This window comes from Aethalodelphis obliquidens, unplaced genomic scaffold, assembly GCF_003676395.1.
Source record: "Aethalodelphis obliquidens isolate GAN/ISIS:26980383/991018 unplaced genomic scaffold, ASM367639v1 scaffold44, whole genome shotgun sequence".
NCBI classification, from domain to species: domain Eukaryota; kingdom Metazoa; phylum Chordata; class Mammalia; order Artiodactyla; family Delphinidae; genus Aethalodelphis; species Aethalodelphis obliquidens.
The window spans coordinates 14,375,987-14,397,833 of NW_020837988.1; the positions used below are offsets into that span (position 1 = coordinate 14,375,987).

General features: G+C 49.4%; 1 protein-coding gene across 2 annotated transcripts in view; it reads left to right on the forward strand.

Annotated features, from left to right (window-relative positions):
* Nucleotides 1-21,847, forward strand: part of ERN1 (endoplasmic reticulum to nucleus signaling 1) — an 82,795-nt gene that overhangs the window by 42,732 nt on the left and 18,216 nt on the right. For both annotated transcript variants that reach the window (XR_003427651.1, XM_027081195.1), the window contains exons 3-11: nucleotides 3,280-3,313; nucleotides 4,376-4,448; nucleotides 5,746-5,818; nucleotides 7,951-8,073; nucleotides 11,610-11,711; nucleotides 12,505-12,766; nucleotides 14,018-14,096; nucleotides 15,415-15,580; nucleotides 19,863-19,981. Coding sequence is in view for 1 of the 2 variants with exons in the window: in XM_027081195.1 (XP_026936996.1) it covers nucleotides 3,280-3,313; nucleotides 4,376-4,448; nucleotides 5,746-5,818; nucleotides 7,951-8,073; nucleotides 11,610-11,711; nucleotides 12,505-12,766; nucleotides 14,018-14,096; nucleotides 15,415-15,580; nucleotides 19,863-19,981 (1,031 nt within the window). In the remaining variant the exon portion in view is untranslated. The remainder of the gene's footprint in view (nucleotides 1-3,279; nucleotides 3,314-4,375; nucleotides 4,449-5,745; nucleotides 5,819-7,950; nucleotides 8,074-11,609; nucleotides 11,712-12,504; nucleotides 12,767-14,017; nucleotides 14,097-15,414; nucleotides 15,581-19,862; nucleotides 19,982-21,847) is intronic.

A 21,847-nucleotide genomic window follows, 5' to 3' on the forward strand; every position in this document is an offset into this window, starting at 1 on the left:
GGTGGAGAGTCTCAAGGAGGGGAGGGATGAAGCCCGTGGGCTGGGGCAGCAGGCACGTGGGATAGCCCACGGGGTGAAGGGTAGAGCTGTTGTTGCTGATGGACTGAGAGCTCAAGAAGGGAGCAGAGTGAAGAGTGCGGTTAGGGTCCAGCGCAGAGGGAGAAGGTGTGAAGTTTGAGAGAGGATGGGATCGAGGATGAAGGCGAGAAAGGTATTCTTGGAAAGACGAAAACTCACTTCTTTTGTAGATACAGGATGTTTACATTTATTTTAAGTCATTTCTGCCTCAGATTGAAAAGGAGGATTCGATCCGCACAAAACAGGAGCCCTGAGTGTCACCTGACCTCACCCAGGTTTCTCCAAGAGTAAAGGTTGTGCCGTTTCAGGTCTGAGCTGGATGGACCCTGGAGGGGAACCGAGTACAGTGGCTGCTCCCAGGGGAGCAGTGGGCAGATCTGTTTCTGTCTTAATCTTGGAGACCAAACACTGATTTCAGCTTTATTTTCCTCTTCTGATATCTTTACCTTTACCTTGAATAACACCCATTTTTATACTTGTAAAGTAACCCTTTTTTTTTTTTTTTATTCCTTCTGAAAGTAAAGCAGCTTTGTGAGATGGCTTTTATCCTTATCAGTCCCCTATAGGTTGAGAGGCTTATTTTGTACCAGTGTTTGTTTATAGCCTTAGGGATAGGCCTCTGTTCCTTTTCACATGGGTGATTTTTTTTTTTTTTTTTTTTTTTTAAGAGCAAGAATCTTGCCTGATACCAGTTCTCATTATTAAATCCAAAACAACTCCTTTTTCGTGTTAGGCTTTCAGTGCACGTTTTCAGATGGTGCCTTTTGCTGGCTTTTCAAATATTTTTATCTTTTAACCTTTTCTGTTATGGAAAATTTCAAGCATATGTAGAGAGAAGAGTAAAATGACAGGCCAGTGTTGTCAATTCTATCTTTGAACATTTGTCAACAGGCTGCCGTTCTTTGTCTTATCTGCCCCCTTCCCATATGATGTTTTTTTTTTTCCTGTAGTATTTTAATGCAAAGCTCAGGTTCAGATGATTCTTTAAGGGAAAAACATGAGTGGAATAGGTCACGGTTATGCATTTGCTTGCCTGTATCGGAGCTGTGTTAACAGTCATGCTGTGACGTGGCCTGCAGCTCTGCAGATGTTTATTCCAGGGGCCCTATATTATGAATGGATGAGAAGGTACCCCTGCTGGAGTTCATGTCCCCTTAAGCCTAGGAGGAAGCATGGCTCTTCAACACCCATGTAGGTGTCTACCCATCCTTCTCTGGCTTCTGCTGGTGGCCTGTGTCTTAACTGGAACCTTTCTGGTGCAGGGCACACTTTGGGACCTGAGGCCTCCGTGTCAGGTGAGCAGTGAATAAGCTCTAGAAAACCAGGAAAGTCTGCGCCAGAGGACAAGACCCTGAGCGTGAGCAAACACTGCCCAGCAAAGATAAGCTCAGGAACAGGAGTCGAAATCCCGTTGGTCTCCACGGCTTGTTTCTGGTGAATGGCTGGGATTCAGTAGTGTCCTCCTCATCTGGGTTGATCTGCGATACCTTTAAGTGGCTGAAGTGAGCAAAACCGACGCCCTCTTGCCTGCTGTGTTTGCTCTGGAATATGCCTTCTTGCTGTCCCTGGCGTGCACGGCTTCTGGGCTGCGCTGGAGGAGCGGGGTTATAATTGCTCCCTGACTGTTTCAGTAGGGTGAGTGCTGTGTGCCCTCGTTTCCTGTCTCTTGCATCAGTCTGTTTGTGAGAGGCGATTAGTGAGAACAATAAACATGTGCTTTCTGACTGAAAGTTCCTCCTGTTTCCCGAAATGCTTTTGGTTTTAATGAATTGTTTGTTCGCTGCCCACAGACCACACGTGGTGCCTGCGCTTCTGTTGTTGTGAACACCCATATGCCTTTGTGTCAGAGCCGGACTTGTAAAGCAAAATCAACAGCTGATAAGGCTTGAAAGAGTTTTCCTTCCTCTGAGAATCCAGGCTGACCCAGGGAATTAGACAGCTGCCTGTCACCATCAGCAGAGCCGGTGTCCAAAATCATATCACAGTATTTGCCGTCCTCGCCCCAGCTTTGAACTTGTGGGCAGCGTGGCCTGTAGTCTGTGGGGTCTTGACGGCTGGAAATGCCTCATCACTGTGTGGTCTTGTGCCTGGGGACTTAGCTCTGTTACAGCAGTGTCGGTGGCCTCTCTCTCCCACCTCCGTCCACCCCATGGAGTCGGGAGCACCCTCTTGATCTGTGCCCAGGAGAATCTAGGGAGGGAGAAATTCTGCCACTTAGACTGTTGCAAATATTAAAACTGACTTGGAGAAAAAAACTTTTTTTCTGATTTCAAAAGTAATGCCTACTTGAGTAGAAATTTGGGGCAATATGGAAAAGGTGGGGGAGTCATTTCTATTTCCAACAAAGATAACTTACAGTTCCCACTCTTTTTTTTGGCCTTTCCATGTAGTTTTTTTTTTTTTAATGAATATTGAAGGTTTTTCTCCTCAGCTGCATTAATACTCTAGGTACAATGTTATCTTTTCTCCTGAACATAACAGTATAAAGATTGATACAGTTTTTTAAACTTTATAAGCCCTTTCAGAAGCCTTCATTTCCTACCAAGTGGACAGCCCATAATTTAACCATATCACTAAATAGTAGGTCATTTGTGATGCTGCTGTGAGGATCTTTGTACTGAAGGCATTTTCCACATTTTGTGTTGTTTTAAAACTAGATTTTCTAGAAATGGAATTAATGGATCGAAGGGAATCAAGAAGAATGAACACTCAAGGCTCTAAAATTGCCATATTCCTGCCCCAAAGGCGTGTACTTACCATCTACCATCCAGTCAAATTCTCATCAACAGCCACATTGCTTCTTAAGTCACAGTTTTGCTTTTCCCGGTGGGAGTATCTCGCAGCAGGACAGGCATCTGACCAAGGGATGATTTAGGTTTTAGAAGTCCTTGACGTGTCAGGTAGTGACATTGTGACCCACTGTCCACTGCGGGTTGTCACCAGTGTTTCCTTCTATGCCCATCCCCCAAGTTAGAGGCACGTTTCCTGACAGCAGTTCCCTTCTGCTCTCAGGCCTCTCTCCCATCTCGGCGACAGCTGTAAGAGCTTACATTTGTGTTTCTGTGTGTGAGTTTTCTAAAGTGCCTTCACATACGTTATGTAGATAAATTTATCGGTCCATCTTGTGTTCCTGGGAACTCTAGGAATCTTGATATTTTAGAGTCTGTCTGACGATGCCTTTGTTGTTGTTCTTTTGCACAGATCCAGTCCTGCAGGTTCCAACACACGTGGAAGAGTAAGTTTTCTGATTTGCCGCAGCACTTCCCTTTAATTCATTTTCTATTTTATTCAATCAGTGTTTACGAAGCTAGTTGCTGGGAGTACACGTATGCATAAATTTAAGGTGGAATGAGAGTGACTGAGACATAGGAAGTCTTACAGGTGCTTTGAAAGAAAGAAGCCTGTGTTGGGGAGAGGATGGTCAGTTCCCTGGGAGGCGGGGTGGGAAGGCGATGGTATTAAAAAGGCTTATTTGAGATGTAACTTAAGTCGAGTTTTGATCTTAAGCTTCCCAAGTCCTCAGGAGGGCCCAGGGGTCTTTAGATCTCTCCCTCTTCACTGTGCTTAACCGTGGAGAGGAGACAGGAACGTGACCTGCTACTAGAGTGTGTGTTTTGGAGTAAAAGTTGGATAGCACCTCCAAGAGCCTCAAATGATGCTATAAACACATTAGAGGAAAGACTCAGCAAGGGGTTTCTGAGTGACTGCGTCGTAGTTCAGTCGTTAGCAGGTTAACTTTACAAAAGAGCACCTTGAACCTGCTTCCTGGGAAGCTACTGATGAGACCTTGACCCATCCCCTTGGCAGGTTCTTTCTCATGTCAAGCTTTCAGAGTCTGCTTTTACTGCCTCCTAAAAATGAATGTTTGTGGAACACCAAAGGCAGATTTGTTCTCCCTGTTTACGTACCATGCCATGCTATTAAATATTAATTGTTGAAGTTCTATATGCAGCTGACTGGGAAACTGAAAAGCAGACTTGCTGGGTCCTTTTCACTTATTTTACCTTCATCCAGGACGCCTTGACGGAATGATGATTTAGTCTTCTGTGGTTTTGTACTGGTTTTCCTTTGTAGGTTGCTTTTTTTTCACCCTAGTATAGTATAGAGCACCAGAAGGATATTTTATTATCTGTGGGTAAAATGAAAGAGCAGTGGATGGAATTGTTTTACACACACACACACACACACACACACCCCACTCCCCCCACCTCACCAATCATGGCTTTGCATGGCTTTGGTATTTTACTCTGTGCCCTGGGCTATAATCTTTCACTGATACTTATTGCTTAACTTCTAGGCCTGCATTCCTCCCAGATCCCAACGATGGCAGCCTGTATACGCTTGGGGGCAAGAATAACGAAGGCCTGACGGTGAGTATATTTAGCTGCTTTCTACTCCGGAGGCTCTAGACCACTGACCTTCAATTTAGCTGTGCGTTGAGATCACCTGAGAGCTTAAAAAAAAAAATTTCTGGGGATTCTGAATCAGGTGGTCTGGATTGGGGCCTGGGCATCAGTATCTTTTCACAGCTTCCTCAGTGAGCTTTTCAATGTACAGCTCAGAGTTCAGAAACGTTGATCTGAACCAGCAGGTTCTCATGGCTCAGCCAGCACTCAGGAGGCGCTCAGCAGACACCGCCAGGCTCCAGACTGGAAACCTTGCAACGACTCTCTGATCCTCAGAAACATCTGGGGGAAACCCAGTCGTTACTGCCTCTCCGTGGCATTTTTCCTTTGCTAAGGCTTAGTTTAAACACCGGGATGATGGGGAAATCCACATTGTTGGTTATTTAAAGTTCTGTTTACTAAAGCTCGAGAGAAATCTTTGCTTTCTTGGAGAGAAAGGTGACAGCATCGTAGAAGCAGGTATCTGTGGAACGGTTTCAAGAACACAGAATGTTCCAAAAATAAAGTATTCTGAAACAAACGTTAACCAAAAGGACTTGTCAGATGTCAGCTGTAGACTCAGAAGAATCGGTTTTATGATGAAATGCAGTTGAAACATGTGGATTGCTCTGAGTTTCTTTTCCTGGCACCTACCATAACTTCCTTTTAGTACCAAAAGACCCAATTCTCTTCTGTTTTTCAGTAGAGAATTATTTGCTAGAGAAAACACCAAAACTTCTTTTCCTGCCTCAAACTCCTGTGTTGCCCATGAGTGATGACTTCTCCTTTCCCTCGAGGCTTCAGCCGGGCACCGAGGCTGCTTCTCTTCAGAATAGTCTCATGGCTCACTCCCTCTCTGAGGAGCATTTTCTATTCAGTCAAGCCGGCTCTGGGACAATTTTCCAAGACAGGACAATTCTTCCTGCCCGCCCCCCTTAGAATTTCAAAGATTGTATAACCCTCCATATTTGTATGTCTTTTCAGAGAAGGTTTGTGTCATCCCCAGGAGCGCTCTGGACAAGAGACTTTGAGGGGCTTGTCAAGTAGCAGAATTCTTGTTTCTAATGCCCAGAACCTGGGAGCTGAGGGCTTGTCCAAAGTGGATAGGGGAGCCTGGGGTGCCCCTTCTCCCTGGTTTCCAGTTAGGAAAACTCCCATCTACCATCAACAGTGCTCCTCCCTTTTAGCAGAATTGGGTAACAGAAACTGTGCAGTGAAATTGTAATAATTGCACAAGACTTGGTTAACTTTTTTTTTCTCTTTTCCTTTTTTTTTTTTAAAGAAACTTCCCTTTACGATCCCAGAGTTGGTGCAGGCATCCCCGTGCCGAAGTTCAGATGGAATTCTCTACATGGGTAAGGGTTCCTGAAACTTTGATCCCTTTTGGAAATGAACCCCAGAATCTGGGAAAGTGGCGTGTCTGAGAGAGAGGTGTAGAGTCACTCCCCCACTGGTCCTTCTGGGAAAGGTCTTTCTTGCCTCGGTTGTGCTGGTTCACGCCAGGATCAGCTGACCTATTAAGAAAGGGTTCCCCCCACTTGGGAGCAGACTTGACACCATTAGGTTACTCATTTAACAAGCTTTTAGCTGCTGTGTTGACCTACCCTTGCGATTTACAGATTGCAACTTGCAACGTACTCAGAAGCAACTGGATGAAATTTAAAGTGAATACCATCGTCTGAGCCAAGAAAGGGAAGCCAGGCTCTGCCTGTTAATTGTAGGGCTTTCTTAGTATTTCCTGCTATCAGAATACTGGATTAAAAACAGCACATAACAGCTTGCGTAGATAAGCTGCCTTCATACCTACAGGGGTCACATCTTCAAAGCATCAGATCAGCTGCTTTTCTTTTACCATGTTGCTGCCAAAATGTCAATAAAAATGCATTTGTAACCCAAATGAGAGCTGTGTTTGTCTTGAAAGCGTAGTAGTAATAATATCCCGTATTTATAAAGCAGCTTGCTTTCTGAGGAACTTAAAGTGCTTATTGCCTATTCATGCCTCGGGAGCTTTATGTGTGTTTGTGGGCCTCGAGCGCAGGCCCAAGCTGGATTTTAAGTTTTTGTCTAAGGAGACCGGGGCTCTTGCTTCCTTGCACACCTTCAGAATGAGGAAGCCCCCAGCCTGGGGATGCAGAGGAAGTGATCGGCACAGGCCTTCTCTGTCTTCTGGGCCATGCCCCGGGCCCCTCTGAACATCTCCTCACCCTCCGTGTCACTGTTTTCTGCCTGGTCTTCCAGCTCTGACCAGCAGTTCATCACTTAGGGTGCATTTAGAGTTGTGGCCTTTGGCCGATCCATCCATTAAAGGGGTAGCTGAGTTATGCAGGCTGTGATGGTCCTGGAAGTAACCCGAAGGGTGCCAAGCCAGATGGAAAGGGGTCCTGGTCACAGCCGTTTGGTGATGTTTTCTCTCTGTCTTCAGATCTTTTTCATATTAAGATTGGTCTTTGAGAACGGGAAGTTGCGACCCACAGACAAGTTTCGGACGGGTGCTACCTCTGTTAGAACTAAGCGTAGCTTTAGCAAATTCTGATGCCCTGTGATCTTCCTGGCATCTTGGTACTGTGCTTCCAAGAGTCCCTTGAAATAGGAAACTTGGCTAATAAGGTAGGAAGACACAAGAGACAAGGCTTGTCTTACAAAGCAAGCCTTACGAGACAGAGACGTGCGCATCACGGTGAAGGCGTTGACCTTCAGGTGGGAGCTGTATTTATCTTGAAATCGCAGTGGTAATAATATCCTGTGTTGATAAAGCAGCTTTCTCAGGAACTTACTAGGATGGTCTGGTGTATATAACCGTAGGTATTGATACATACGCTTTGAGCTTTCCTCATCGTGTTGTTTGGCTATGCTGTCCACCTGTTTATAACTTTTAATCAGCTGAATGAGGGGAGGAGTATAGCGTGTGGCTGGGGAGTCGCTTACTGGCTGGGGTCACGGTCGAGATAACTTTGGCCTCATTAGCACCAGGTTGCCACCAACTCTACTGCCCAGTCACAGGTACCAGCTGATTAGAGTTAGAAACAGTAACTGTAGATCCTCTCTACATGAGGGCTCATTAGTAGGGACGCTGAGATATATGAATGATGGTTACCAGGGAGACAAACCCCTGGGTACATTTCTGGATTTATATAGATCCTAGTCTATGGGAAAAGGATTGCCTTTACAGGCCAGATTTTTCATATTTAAAGCCATTCATCAGAGCAATAAAATCTGTGAGTTATTACATTATTAGGCTTGGAGAAATTTTTATACCATGACTAGGTTATTAAGTTGTTATAAGACCCAGTGGTCCAAGAAGTTTTATTATCTCCACATTACCATTAACCTTGTCACCCTTGGAGCCACAGAGAAATGTGTTTGACATCGTAAGAATTTCAGGCCTGTCTGTCAGTGCAGAGAACATCTTGAGCTGCTAGTTTGGCAGGGATGTTTTTTTTCCATATTGGGCGAGTGTAAACCACAGCGTGTCCTTGTGACCTTGCAGGTAAAAAGCAGGACATCTGGTACGTCATTGACCTCCTGACCGGGGAGAAACAGCAGACTTTGTCATCGGCCTTTGCGGATAGTCTCTGCCCATCAACCTCTCTTCTGTATCTTGGGCGAACAGGTAAGAAGGAAGCTTTTATCATGTACAACCTGCCTGTATGCAAAAAAGGACCTGAAGTAGCCTCCCCGTGGGTCTCTGCCTCCGGGCTTCATTCTCTAGAAGCTGGCCAGAGCTGTCTAGTCCACACACAGATTTACCATGTCATTCCCCTTTATAAGAGCCGCCCCCCAGCCCGGTGGCTCCCCAGTGCCTGAGGGTTCCAGTCTAAACCGCACCGTAGCCCGCAAAGCCCCCTTGATGCCTCCGCTACCTCTTTTGCCTCTCCCCCCGCTGCATTTCCCTCACTTAAACATTTCCAATCAGGTCCCAGAATAAGCAGTGCTATTTTTTTAAACTTGGAGTAGTGGGGTCCGTCTCTACCAGGTACACACGTTCTTGCCTGTGCGGCCGGCGTCCATTCTTCCTTCCCAGCGCTGCTCAGAAGCCTCCCTCTCCGTGAAGCCTTTCCCCGCCTTGCAGCTCCCCCACTGCCTGGGGACCACAGCTCTCCGTGCTCGGCACGCACAGCGGTTCACACCGCCCATCGGCGGCCCTTCCCAGGCATCAGCAGCGCCCTCCTCCTCGGCACCATTTCCCACCTCCTCCCTCCAGAGCCCCTTCCTTCTCAACACTCATCACTACATGTTTCTAAATCATATGTGCGTGTTTTCTGCCTCCCCTGCTAGACTGTCGGCTTCCTGAGGGCAGGACTTGGTTTTGTTCGCCTGCCGAGTCTCCACACCTGGCATGTTGCTGGCACGTAGCAGGTGTTCAGAGGCTGCAGCGAGTGAATGGGTGGGGGCCTTTTCCTCCAGGGATCTGCCTTACTCATTTCACGTGTGCAGCCCCTGATCTATACCACTACTCCATAAAAACTGTGGCATGGACGGCTAAAATAGAGCTAAAAGGGGAAGCGAGCAAGAAAACATTTAGAATGGAAAGATTATACCCAAAACCTAAGATGCAGTCATTACAACTGAGCACTAAACTTAGGTCTAAGCATTCAGGTAGCCAAGGCCTTAAGAAAAAGAGAGACAGAACCTTCCTTCAGGTGCTGTGGAAAACAGTGCTTTTCTAAAAACGAGTGAGGCTGATAATCTTGGGCCCTAGAGGCTGGCTGAGCTCTCCTGTAATCACAGGGGAGGGTCTCTGTGAAACCGCAGGACTCTCCACTCACCCCCATCCCCCATAAATATCAAGTATTCCAACTGTAGTGACCACTTAGGGTTTGTTTGTTGGTTTACTGTGTCCATCAAGTAAAGCCTTACAGTGGTTCCATCTTCACCCAGGAATAAACATTGCTTGGTTATCAGGTAGAATTGCAGTGTCTGAGGGAATCAGGCTATGCTCTGGCGTCCGGTGGCGTGTGTGTGTGTGTGGTGTGTGTGTGTGTGTGTGTGGGCGTGTAATGCTATCTGTTGTTTCCATTATCTGTCTCTGCATAACAGACCACCCTAACTTAGCGGCTTCCAACACCAACATTTTACTGCTCACAAGTCCATGGGCTCAGCAGGGATGGATGGCCTCCACTCCACAGGCTATTGGCTGGGCTCACTCAGATGTCTGGGACCTTGGTTCAGCTCCATGCAGATAGCCTGGACTTCTTTACATGGCAGCTGGGTTCTCCTCTTGAGTAAAAGTGGACGTTGCGGGAATTCCCTGGTGGTCCAGTGGTTAGGACTCTGCGCTTTCACTGCTGAGGGCCTGGGTTCAATCCCTGGTCTGGGAACTAAGATTCCATAAGCGGTGAGGCACGGCCAAAAAAAAAGAAAAGTGGACGTTACAATGCCTCTAAGGTCTGGGCTCAGAAGTCCTGGAATTTCACTTCCGCTGCAGCCTGTTGGTCAAAGCAAGTCACGGGGCCAGCCCGGAACCAAGGGGTAGGGAAATAGACTCAGCCTCATGGTGGGAAGACTGTCACGTGAGGTACAGGGATGGGGGAGCATTGATGGTGGTGATCTTTTCAGACCTTCCACCACAGGCTTCCCTCTGGTTGCAATAATTCACAACCCTCCTACATGCAGAATATACTCACCCCTTCCCAAGACTCCCCAAGTCCAGCCACAGCATGGGGCTCAAAATCCAGCAGCTTTTGATCTGTATCTGGTTTGGAAGTGGGCGAGGCTTCTGATCTGGAGACCTGTGAATCAAAGGAGACACATTATCTCCCCTCCAGCATAGACACAGATAGGAGAGTTGCACTGGATACTCCATTCAGAAAGGGAGGGAAGGATAGACGCACAGCAGTCACTGGTGCTTAGTGATTCTGGAATCCAGCCAGGCACATGTCTTCAGGTTCCCCTACTCTGAAGATTCCTTGATTAGGGCCCAGTCTTGCCCTCTGGAATTGGTTCCCCAATATATTGTTCTCAGCAGCCTGGTCCTTCCCTCTGAGAAGTCCTTTCTTTTCCTTAAGAAACAGTGAGGGTTTTGTAGCTTTCTCAATCTGTTCCTTGTCCATTGAAAGTTGGGGATAAAGAGGACTTTTTTTTTTTCCCCCCATTTTTGACTGTCTCTGTTTTTTTTGGCCCATGCTGGTATCACTCCCTTAAAAATCTTCGTGGGCTTCCCATGTGTCAAATTATAGTCTACTCCATTAGATATAAAGCTATACCCACAAATCTCTCTACTTTGAGGTATGGGACAGCACTCTTACGGTTCTTAGAACCCTCTTACCTAGCAGAGGGTCTATGTAGGACCACCTTAAATCTTTCTGAGGCCTCAAAGGAGGGCCTTACAGCCTCATCTTTGATTTGATCTTGACCCCAGAGCCATTTTTTACGGGTAGCACCTGAACCTGATCTTTGCCCTAAGGCCATTTTTCACATTGAGAATCTTTTCCAGCTGGGGCATCAGTCCTGGACCCTCTGTAGTTCCTCTAGATTCAGCTTGAAAACTGAATGGTTTCTTCTTTAGCTTATCTGCCTTGCGTCGTACCATACGCAGTTAAGAGAAACCACTTGGCGTGTTCTGCATTCCGCCTGGAAATCTCCTTAGACAGATCCACGAGTTTATTAGGTACTTTCTTTCTGTTTTCCAAGTTACTGCAAGAAGTAGTTCTACTAATTGTGTTGCCACTACCTAACCTGGGTCATCGTTTTCAGCTTCCAGCAGCAGTTTCCTTACTGCTCTTCTAGCCTCCATCTGCCACCCGCTCCCAAGGTCAACGCCACACGTTACAGGTTTTTGTTACGGCACCATCCCACATCTGGGTAACGGTTTCTCATCTCAGCTGTCTATTGCTATACTGTATAATAAACCACCCGAAAACTTAAGTGGCTTAAAACAACACCAAGACATCGCTCATGATCCTGTGAGTCTCGAGTTGAAGGGCACAGCGTGGGCGGCCTGTCTGTGCTCCACCTGCTGTCGGCCAGGTTCGCTCCTGCGTCTGGGACTCCAGTCTTCCTCCACGTGGCCCGTCTCTCTCCACATGGATGGCCTGGGTTTTCTTACACACCATTTAGGGAGGATTCGTCTGTTATAATTTAGATGAGGTCAGCACCTCCGCAGGTGCCGTGGCCCCTCCAGGTAACGGGCTGGTGTGTGTTCCCCAGAGTACACCATCACCATGTACGACACCAAAACCCGCGAGCTCCGGTGGAACGCCACCTACTTCGACTACGCAGCTGCGCTGCCCGAGGACGACGTGGAGTATAGTAAGTTCCCCCAGCACCTCGGTGGCTTGGTGAGGTCGGGCGGGTATTTGTGACCTGTGGGGAAACGAGGGCTCCAGAAAGCTGCATTTCCTTTTTAGACACTCTTGGTCACCAGGTTCTGGACTTCCGTGGACTCGTAAATACTTCAGTAGTCAGTGTTGAAGGCAGGGGCCTGGGCGAGAAGGGTGGAGGGAACCCAGGTAAAATGGTGGTGAGTTTAGCCCGAGAGGAGGGAGGGCACACTTTGTTGAGTCCCTCCGTGTCCCAGGAGGAAGTAACTACGAGCCCATGGGAAGCAGAAGCAGAATTAAACATCAGCCTGTGACATAAAAGCCAGTTTTCCCATCTTAGCACTGGTACCCGAAAGTCTGACAGACCTCCTCTGCGGTCACACGTGGGCAGTGGCAGTGGTCAGCCCGGACTCTCAGCTTGCTCGGTAGTTTGAAATGATTGCTATCAAATGCCAGATTCATAGGCCCTCCATTGCTTCCTTTCTTCTCAGCAGTTGAATCCCACTAATTGAATCGAATGCTGTTACCAAGTGAAGAAAGAACATTACCACGTGAGAGAGTGACCCTGTCTTATATTTATAAACCCGGCAGCTCTCAGTGTCTTGCTATCGTAGGGCCTGAGAGAGTTCGCTGGAAGCCAGCGGAGTTGTCTGGAGGCGATCTGAGAACACTCCAGAAGGCTTGTTTCCTCTAGCTGAGTGGCTGCAGCTTGCCAGGGGAGTAGAGGATGTGGTCGCAAGCTGGGTGAGACTCAACACGCTATGTTTATCTGATCTGTACAGAAATGTCCCACTTTGTGTCCAATGGCGATGGGCTGGTGGTGACCGTGGACAGTGAATCTGGGGACGTCCTGTGGATCCAAAACTATGCTTCCCCCGTGGTGGCTTTTTACATCTGGCAGCGGGAGGGTCTGCGGAAGGTGATGCACATCAACGTCGCTGTGGAGACCCTGCGCTACCTGACCTTCATGTCAGGGGAGGTGGGGCGCATCACCAAGTGGAAGTACCCGTTCCCCAAGGAGACGGAGGCCAAGAGCAAGCTGATGTGAGTCGGGGACTCAGGGCAGAAGGGGGCGGCTGTGGCCCTGGTGTTCTGGTGCTGTAGCAGCAGTGAGCCGTACCATGACCTGAGGACCAGGGCTCGGGGCCGGCGTCCCTGAAGCCGTGAGGAACATAAAGAGGCAAGAACGGCTTGTTCTGAAACCTCAGAATCTAAGAACTGGACACCCCTGGACGCTTCAGATTCTCCAATAGTAAATACATTAAAATTATGGGTGGGACTAGGAGAGAGACTGCCTTGTCTAACTGTAGTACGATCTGGATCTATCTCAGGTGGTGGGAATATGAGAGACGTATTTATTTTTTAACTTTCTGTTATTCTCTGAAATTTTACTGTAAGTCGTATTTGCTTTAAAAATCAAGACCAAAGTGTTAGGGGGTGTCTAAGACTCGGCAGGCTCGTGTTCTCCATCCCCACCTGTGAATAGCCTGTAACTCGGTCACTCAGCCTTGCTGGGCCTCAGCTGCCCATTTTGCCGAGCCGTGGAGGAGATCGGGTGAGTGTGAAATGTTCTCTGAATTTACGGCACCGTTCAAATGTCAGGTGGTTTGCAGAGAGAGGTTTAGAGAATTCAGCAGGTGACCCAGCCCAGGCTGGCTACTGATAGTAACCAGCAGGGTCTGGACGTGCAGCCTCGCGTTGTCACGCTGATGACAACCACGGGCAAAGCCAGATCCCATCCCCTCCTCGATGCCCCTAACAGGGACCCGCGGGAAGTCTCGCCGGGTTTGGGATTTCCCGTGCATCCCCTGGATAAGAGCAGTTGACTCTCTCAGGGCTTCTGTAAAACCTCTAGAATCTTTAGGACCCACAAGACACTGCAGTGGGGATTCTGGTGGCAGCTCAGTTGTCAGAGCACCCTGGTCGGGCCGTCTTGGAGGCTGTGCCATGGTTACAAGCCTCCAGTCTCTCCCGGGTGATCGTCGCTCGTGGTCCTTGCCTCAGGCTGTCGCGGGGGTGAGCTAGCGCAGCCCCGCCATTTGCAGATGAGGAAACCCCGGCTGGCAGGCAGGTGGCCTGTGCACGCTTCGAAGGCATCAGTGACCGCGGGCCCCGCAGTCCCGCTTTCCTGGTTCCCAGGGCAGTACCCTGTCTTGGTACTGAGAGCCTCGGGGGTTAATGTGCTTCCTCCTAGGAGTGGGATTCGGGGCTGTGATTCTTCTCTCCAAAGAGCCCCCTTTTGTGGGGTCCAGAAATTAAATGACAGTGGAATGCATGTATCTGTTTGTCTCCTAGGCCCACCCTGTATGTGGGGAAATACTCTACCAGCCTCTACGCTTCCCCCTCAATGGTACACGAGGGGGTCGCCGTTGTGGTGAGTCCACTGTGCGGGGCGGGGGGGCTCATAAATGCAGCCTCCGAAACACTCCTGTGCCATTTTAGCAACGAACGAATGAATTATATATGAACATCCTGTTAGTTGAGAATGCAGGACACAGATCTTAACATCCTCGGAAACAGTTCCTACGTGTACCACGTCTGTCAGTACCTCATGAGAAGAGATGCACATGACTAAAGCAGCTTCCTAAGCCTAGGAAGCCCCGGTTACTCCCCTTGGCTTTCAGGTTCAAGTCTAGACTCCCCAGCTGGGGTTCACGCTCCCCTTAGGCCAGCCCCGCGACACCCGTCCACTGCCACACGGCCAGTGTCTCTGTGGGGCTGCACTGTCCATCCTCTCCCTGAGTTCCAAGAGTTCCCTTGTTCAGGCTGCGCCTCACACCTCAGATGCTCTCCCGTGTTCCTTTTTTCCTCTTCAAATCCTGTCCATCCTTTCGTGACCGGTCCAGCCTCCTGGGACCTCACCAGTTTGCCTCAGGCGCTCAGTCTCTGAGTGTCTGAGGCATCACAGTCCCAGCCGCCGTTTTGGTCCTTATGACGTTTGAACTGTTTGGTTGGCATCTCCTGTCTTCACAGTGAGCCAGTCCTCTGCTCCCGTGTCAGGGCAGCGCCTGCCTGGGTCCAGCGGTGCCCGAGGCAGCACCGGGCTCGTGGCTAGAGCTTTCCCACCCTGGTCACTTGTATCATGTGTGACTCCTTCCCTTATATCTGCTTCTCACAGTAGCCTCTTGGAATTCCACACACACCCTTCCTGTTTCCCAGTTCCCACATTTAAAGAGATGTCCACGTTTAAAAAGACGTCCGAGGGACTTCCCTGGCGGTCCAGTGGTTAGGACTCGGCACTTCCACTGCAAGGGGCACAGGTTCAATCCCTGGTCGGGAAACTAAGATCCTGCGTGCTGCGCGGTGTGGCCAAAATAAATACATAAATAAAAGACATCGGAATTTTATTTTATTTATGTATTTATTTTTTAAAATATTTATTTATTTATATGGCTGTGCCAGGTCTTAGTTGCAGCATGCGAGATCTAGTTCCCTGACCAGGGATCGAACCTAAGCCCTCTGCATTGGGAGCTCGGAGTCTTAACCACTGGACCACCAGGGAAGTACCCCGCATTTTCAGTTCAGCGTTGTCACGTCCTGAGGGAGGGGCTGCTCCTGCCCAGTCTTGGGGCCTTGGAGTCCTGCTCTGCCTTCCTGACCAGCCCCACAATAGGACCGCGTGCTTAGGACAGTTGCAGGCACACTGCTGTCCACATGGGCACCCCCAGCCTCACTCCAGTCTGTCTTCCCAGCCCCGAGGCAGCACCCTTCCTTTGCTGGAAGGACCCCAGACCGACGGTGTCACCATCGGGGACAAAGGGGAGTGTGTGATCACGCCCAGCACGGACCTGAAGTTCGACCCTGGGCTCAAAGGCAAGAGCAAGCTCAACTACCTGCACAACTACTGGCTGCTCATCGGTAAGAGCTGGCTCCTCGTGGCCGTGGTGACGCCATGCTGCCTCCTGGTGGCCAAGAGCCGACATTGCTAGTTAACAGTCAGCTCTGTGCTCAGTTCATGTCCAAGTTGGTCTTTCAGACCTTGGAATATTTCACCCCCAAGGAAAATAAACAGGCTAGCTGTGTTACCAAGTCAGTTCTCAAAAATCATTTGTCTAATGTTCCAAAACTCCAGTACTAAATAGTGTAAACTTTGTGCAGTGACCTGACACATGTTGGATGTCTGGGGCATGCCGGGCACTGGCAGTCAGCATTCTAGGATATTTCCTTATTTCTCACAGTGACCCTGTGCAAGGTCAGCACCCTTGGTATATCCACGTAGAGTTAAGAAAACAGGCAGTTTCTGTGGAAGGAGTCACTTGGGAGTTGGTGTGGGCGTAGGCAGGAGGGGCTGGGGAAGGAAAGGGTGGAAGACCCAGGAGGGATTGAGGGTGGTGAAGGGTCGGAGGCTGGACTTGGGTGCAGAAGTCCCGGGTGTGTGGGGTGGTCCCTTTTTTAAAAAAAATACTTATTTATTTATTTGGCTGTGCTGGGTCTTAGTTTCGGCACGTGGGATCTTAGTTGTGGCATGTGAACTCTTAGTTGCGTTATGCATGTGGGATCTGGTTCCCTGACCAGGGATTGAACCTGTGCTCCCTGCGTTGGGTGTGTGGAGTCTTATCCACTGGACCAGCAGGGAAGTCCCTGGGGTGGTCCCTTTTTCCTTCTCTTCCGTTTCTGCCACCATCAGTGATAAGAAGTTGAGATGACACCGGAAGGCAGCGAGTGTGACCGATGCAGGCAGAGGTGACAGGAGCTATGTGTCTGGCAAGTGTCCCAAGTAATTAGAGCAGGACGGAGTTTTCTTGACCGGACTTGCCTTTCCAGTGCGGCAGCCCCCTCCCCAATTCTGCCGTCTCCCAGCGCCAGAGGCGGGGAGAGGTGGGGATGCAGCCCCGAGGAGGTGCTGGAGCACGCAGGCGCTAATGAGCTTTGTCCTCCCCATTCTCTCCCGGTGCGGTGGTGCTCCGTGGTGCTTGGTGGTTGCTCAGTGCTCGTGTCGACTGGGACCAGGGCAGAGAGAGGTCAGGCCTGGGGGCGCTGGAAAAGGGGTGTGGAGCCGCCTGGGACACTGTAGGGCTAGGAGGTAGCCAGCCGGTGGCATCTGGATGGGGGGGGTGTAACTGGGCATCACAGGGAGGAAGGAAACTGGATGTCCTGGAGCCCCGATCGGTTGCTTTGTAGTCGTCCAGGCCTTGTTGTCCTTTGTTCATCCTGACTCCTTACAGCTGTTTTTCTTCTGGTTATTATTTTTACCAAATAATGAGCAGAGGAGGTAACAAAATACTTCTACCCTTTTTTGAACAGAATTAGTTCGGAAAGTGTGGGTGAATGGGCCCAAAGTGGAGGAAAAAAAGAACGGATGGGCAGAGGCCATTGAAATCACAGAGCCACTTAGTTTTATGAAGCAGTTAAGGGATACATTGTCTACCAGTGGTTAAGAAGTGAAAAAATTTTGGAAACTGAGGAAATGTGTGAGACCAAAAAAAATCCAGAGAAAGTCTTCATGGCTCAGTTGCAAAATGATATCCTTTTATTTTATTTATTTATTTTGGCCGCACCTTGCGGCATGCAGGATCTTTCGTTCCCCAACCAGGAATTGAACCTGTGCCCCCTGCAGTGGAAGCGCAGAGTCTTAACCGCTGGTTCGCCAGGGAAGTCCCGAAATGATATCCTTTTAAAATGGAAAGGTTTTCCAAGTAAGAAAACTGAGAAACCCAACAAGGTATAAAGAAGTAATTAGGGATGTGCCCCACAGTTCGGAAAGTCCTTTTGAGAAACTTCAAAGCTGGTCTTTTCTAAATAAGGTAGTGGGACTGAGTGATAATTTTGTGTAGACTGAGGGCCACGGGTAAAAGGATATGCTGGTTTATGTCCAAATATGTCCTCTGATTTGGTGATTGTGGACGACATTAAGGATATCCTCACATTCACCTTAATCTTGAAAATAAGACGAGTTCTCCAGGCTTGAGTGGTGTGGTCTGTGGGTTACCCCAGAGCAGTGGCCCTAACCTGGGGTGCTCTCGGCTTCACCTGGGACCTACGTCAGATAGACACGCATGACCCCTGGAGCTCCTGATCCAGGAGGTTCAGGGCAGGGCCTGTGCTTTCAGCTCTGGAGCCTGGACATTATTGGATGGTGACAGATACATCACTAAGACCAGGTTCTGTTTGTACAGAAGTGTTTCAGGAGCTCATGATTACATTTATAGCACAGCCGGTTCAGGGTGCGCTCCAAGGTATTGCTAAAGGCCCCACTACAGGGGAGGCCTGCTTACAAAGACTACAGGACGAAGAGGGGATTCGGGCTAACCCCTTCTGGCGCCCTGCCGAGGGGTGGGACTTGGAGCTCTTAGAGCAGCGGGCGCTGCAGTGCAAGGTGGTGTGTGGAGGGGACCCCTCATTGCTCTTAGCGAGACGGTCTCCTGTTAGTGAGCCTCAGAGGTACCTGGAGAGCCTCCTGGTCAGATCCCTGGGCCCCACCAGCAAGTGCGAATCAGAGGTCTGAAGCGGGCAACCAGTTCAGGATATCCCGCCGTCTCAGCATTCCTTGGAAGACAAGGGGAACTTGGTGGTGGCTCAAAACAAGTTTAGGCTTCCGTTAGCGAACAGTGTTATGGCACAGACAGAGAACTGACCCACAGAGAGGGAGTTCAAGGGGCTTTCTCCGGATGAGAAATGTATGTAGCTCGGACTAGTTCTTGTTTGTTTTTGTCTTGGAAATACATACCATACAATCTTTGATAGGTTTGGGAGAACAGAGGACAGAATATAGGGTGAGACTGGAATTAAGGTGAGATCTGATTGCTGTGAGAGAACAGAGAAGAAAGCAGTCAGGGTGCTGAGAGCCCAGCTTGAGAGAGTGACTGGCTCTTCTGGGCGGTGTGTGGAGTCGTTTAACTTCAGAACTAAAGAGATCGTCCAGCCTTATCAAATATTGTTGCTTTTATTTTTTTTTTATTTTTTTTTTTTTTATTTATTTTTTTTTTTGCGGTACGCGGGCCTCTTACTGTTGTGGCCTCTCCCATTGCGGAGCACAGGCTCCGGACGCGCAGGCTCAGCGGCCATGGCTCACGGGCCCAGCCGCTCCGCGGCATGTGGGATCCTCCCGGACCGGGGCACGAACCCGCGTCCCCTGCATCGGCAGGCGGACTCTCAACCACTGCGCCACCAGGGAAGCCCTGTTGCTTTTATTTTATTTAGCTCTGTCCCTCGCACACAGTAGATGCTCAATAAACGTGTAGTGAATGACTGCTAGGCAGCCTTGAAATAGTTGTGTGGGGAACAGTGAAGGAACAAACAGGGATCCGGGATCCCCAATCCATCCAGCAAACGTGCTGTCTTCTGAATAATTCACCACTTCCCAGGAGGGAAGCTCGTGTTTAGGTAGTGGGAATAGAACTCCACCTGTGCGATTTAAACACCGAGATGGGGACTTGGTACCCTTAGTGGAGTGATGTGACAGGGGTCAGCGTTGAAGGGAGAACTCCTTGAGCTTTTCTTTTTTTTTTTTGGACAATATCTTTTTTGATAAATTTATTTTATTTATTTATTTATTTTTGGCTGCGTTGGGTCTTTGTTGCTGCACGCAGGCTTTCTCTAGTTGCAGCGAGTGCGGGCTACTCTTTGTTGCGGTGCACGGGTTTCTCACTGCGGTGGCTTCTCTTGTGGAGCACGGGCTCTAGGCACATGGACTTCAGTAGCTGTGGCATGTGGACTCAGTAGTTGTGGCACACAGGCTTAGTTTACCCGCGGCGTGTGGGATCTTCCCGGACCAGGGCTTGAACCCGTGTCCCCTGCATTGGCAGGCGGATTCTTAACCACTGTGCCACCAGGGAAGCCCCTCCCTGAGCTTTTGATGAAGCTTCATAGTGCCTCACAGTGTATGGCCTTGATTAGGGATTATCCACACGAGCCTTGCTCTGAACGTGCCCTGGACATCCCGATCCCTCTCGTGACAAGGACACTTCTTTGCTCCTTGTTGTGAGATTCAGAATACTGCACTAATGCCATTGAGGAATAAAAGTTCTGTCTTGATGGAATTTCTCTTGTCACTGCCTCCCGCTTTCTCTCACTTTACAAATGTGAGCGTCTGCATCGTGGGCCCCTCACTGGGGAGTGACAGTTGCTTAAGCTTAGTGGGTCAAGCGCAACCACTGTGTGGAGAAACTGTTCTCATGAGAGGTTGTGCTTCCTCTCACAGGACACCACGAGACCCCACTGTCTGCATCTACCAAGATGCTGGAGCGATTCCCCAACAATCTGCCCAAACACCGGGAAAATGTGATTCCTGCTGACTCAGAGAAAAAGAGCTTTGAGGAGGTGAGTGGGGAAGTGGACAGTCAATTGGTGGCCCCTCGTGTCAGGTGCTGGGGGATAAGGCATTTGTCCTGCCTTTATAAATTTATTTATTTATTTATTTTTGGCTGCGTTGGGTCTTAGTTGCGCGCGCGGGCTTTCTCTAGTTGCGGCGAGTAGGGGCTACTCTTCGTTGCGGTGTGCAGGCTTCTCATTGCGGTGGCTTCTCTTGTTGTGGAGCACGGGCTGTAGGCACACAGGCTTCAGTAGTTGTGGCTCGCGGGCTCTAGAGCGCAGGCTCAGTAGTTGTGGCGCACAGGCTTCGTTGCTCCGTGGCATGTGGGATCTTCCCAGACCAGGGCTCGAACCTGTGTCCCCTGCATTGGCAAGCGGATTCTTAACCACTGACCACCAGGGAAGCCCTGTCCTGCCTTTGGAGCCTGCAGTCCACTCAGGAGGGGAGAGTGGTACACGGGAATCCACAGCAAACAAAGTGCTGAGGACTGACAGGGAGGAAGGGGGCTTCCGGGAGGCTGTGGGAGAGGCAGGGGGCGCTGGAGGGGAGCATGCAGAGGTAAGGGCCTGGAGGGGGATTCGAGGGGAGTTTTCATTCACACTGTGGGCAGTTCTGGGGTTCTCTGAGCGTACTTGGGCCTGAAGCGTGTGGGGAGGGAGTGGATCGGGCCCCAAACCAGGAGCCTGGAGCTTCAGATGAGACGCTTGGCAGCCCCACAGAGCTCCAGCTCTGTCTCATCTGCTGGTGTCCTTGCCGGAAACTGGGGGCAGGGAGCCCATCGCTTTGCCCAGGTGGGCAGCCTTCTGGGGCATGGAGCAGTGGGGAGGCTGGAGGGTGGCTGTGGGAGCCGGGCTGGGGGTCCAACCATTCGGGCTTGGCGGCTCCTGCAGCCCTGCTGTGCGGTCCCGGCCTGAGAAGGGGCCGTGGGCAGGGTCAGAGGAGCAGGGGAGCGGCTGGCTGATGTGAGGGCTGTGATGGCGTCAGATTCGCATTAGAGATTTAGATTTTATCCAGAGAGAAAGGAGAAGAAAATCACATGGATGTTTAAGATTCCAGGGTGCGCTGAGTTGTCCCGCATCTCTGGAGGGAGCCAGGTTGGAGATAGCACTGGCGCCCTAAAATCTTGATCTGATTTTGATCTGATTAAAGCCAAGCGTATTTGTTATTGAACACTTAGAAAATAATAAAAGTTTAAAGAAGAAAATTAAACAATACCCGTAACCGAACACCCAGAGATGGCTGTAGTTGAGATTTTCCTGTTTCATCGTTTAATTTTGAACAGAGTCCTTTAAAAGTCCATGAAAGTACTCTGAGGTGCATTTATCTGGTAATAAGACTAACTTTTTAAAACAAACACACGTGAGCAAATATAACTAAATGAGTGTTGTCTCTGGTCACGTGTTCAGCAAACATTCCTCGGCTGCCACCAGCCACAGACCCCTGCGCCCTGCGGGAGGGGCTGCAGGAGAGGGAGGCAGGGCACTGCGTTAGTCTGGGCGGTGAACATTGTGAACGTGTGGGACGCCAAGGAGGCTGTGTGTGCATTTCACCAGCAAGTGATAATGGCACACCTGGAACAGCAGATGTTTGAGAACAAATCAGTGCATTTTTCTTGAAGTCCTAGAGATTCTGAGGTGCTTCGGCAGAAGCTCCACTTTATCTGAGTTAATTCGGGGCTCTAACAGAGGGTTCTGATGCTTTCTAAAAACTTTGAAAAATAGTGGACTGTTTGAATACGTGATTTTGTGTTTGGAGTTGCACTGAAAGTTTACAAACAACACAAGAAAGCTGCTTTATTACTTTGTAGCTGTGTGTGCGCGCGCATGTGCGTGTGTGTGTGTATGTGTGTGTGCGCGCGTGCGGTTTTCCTTTTT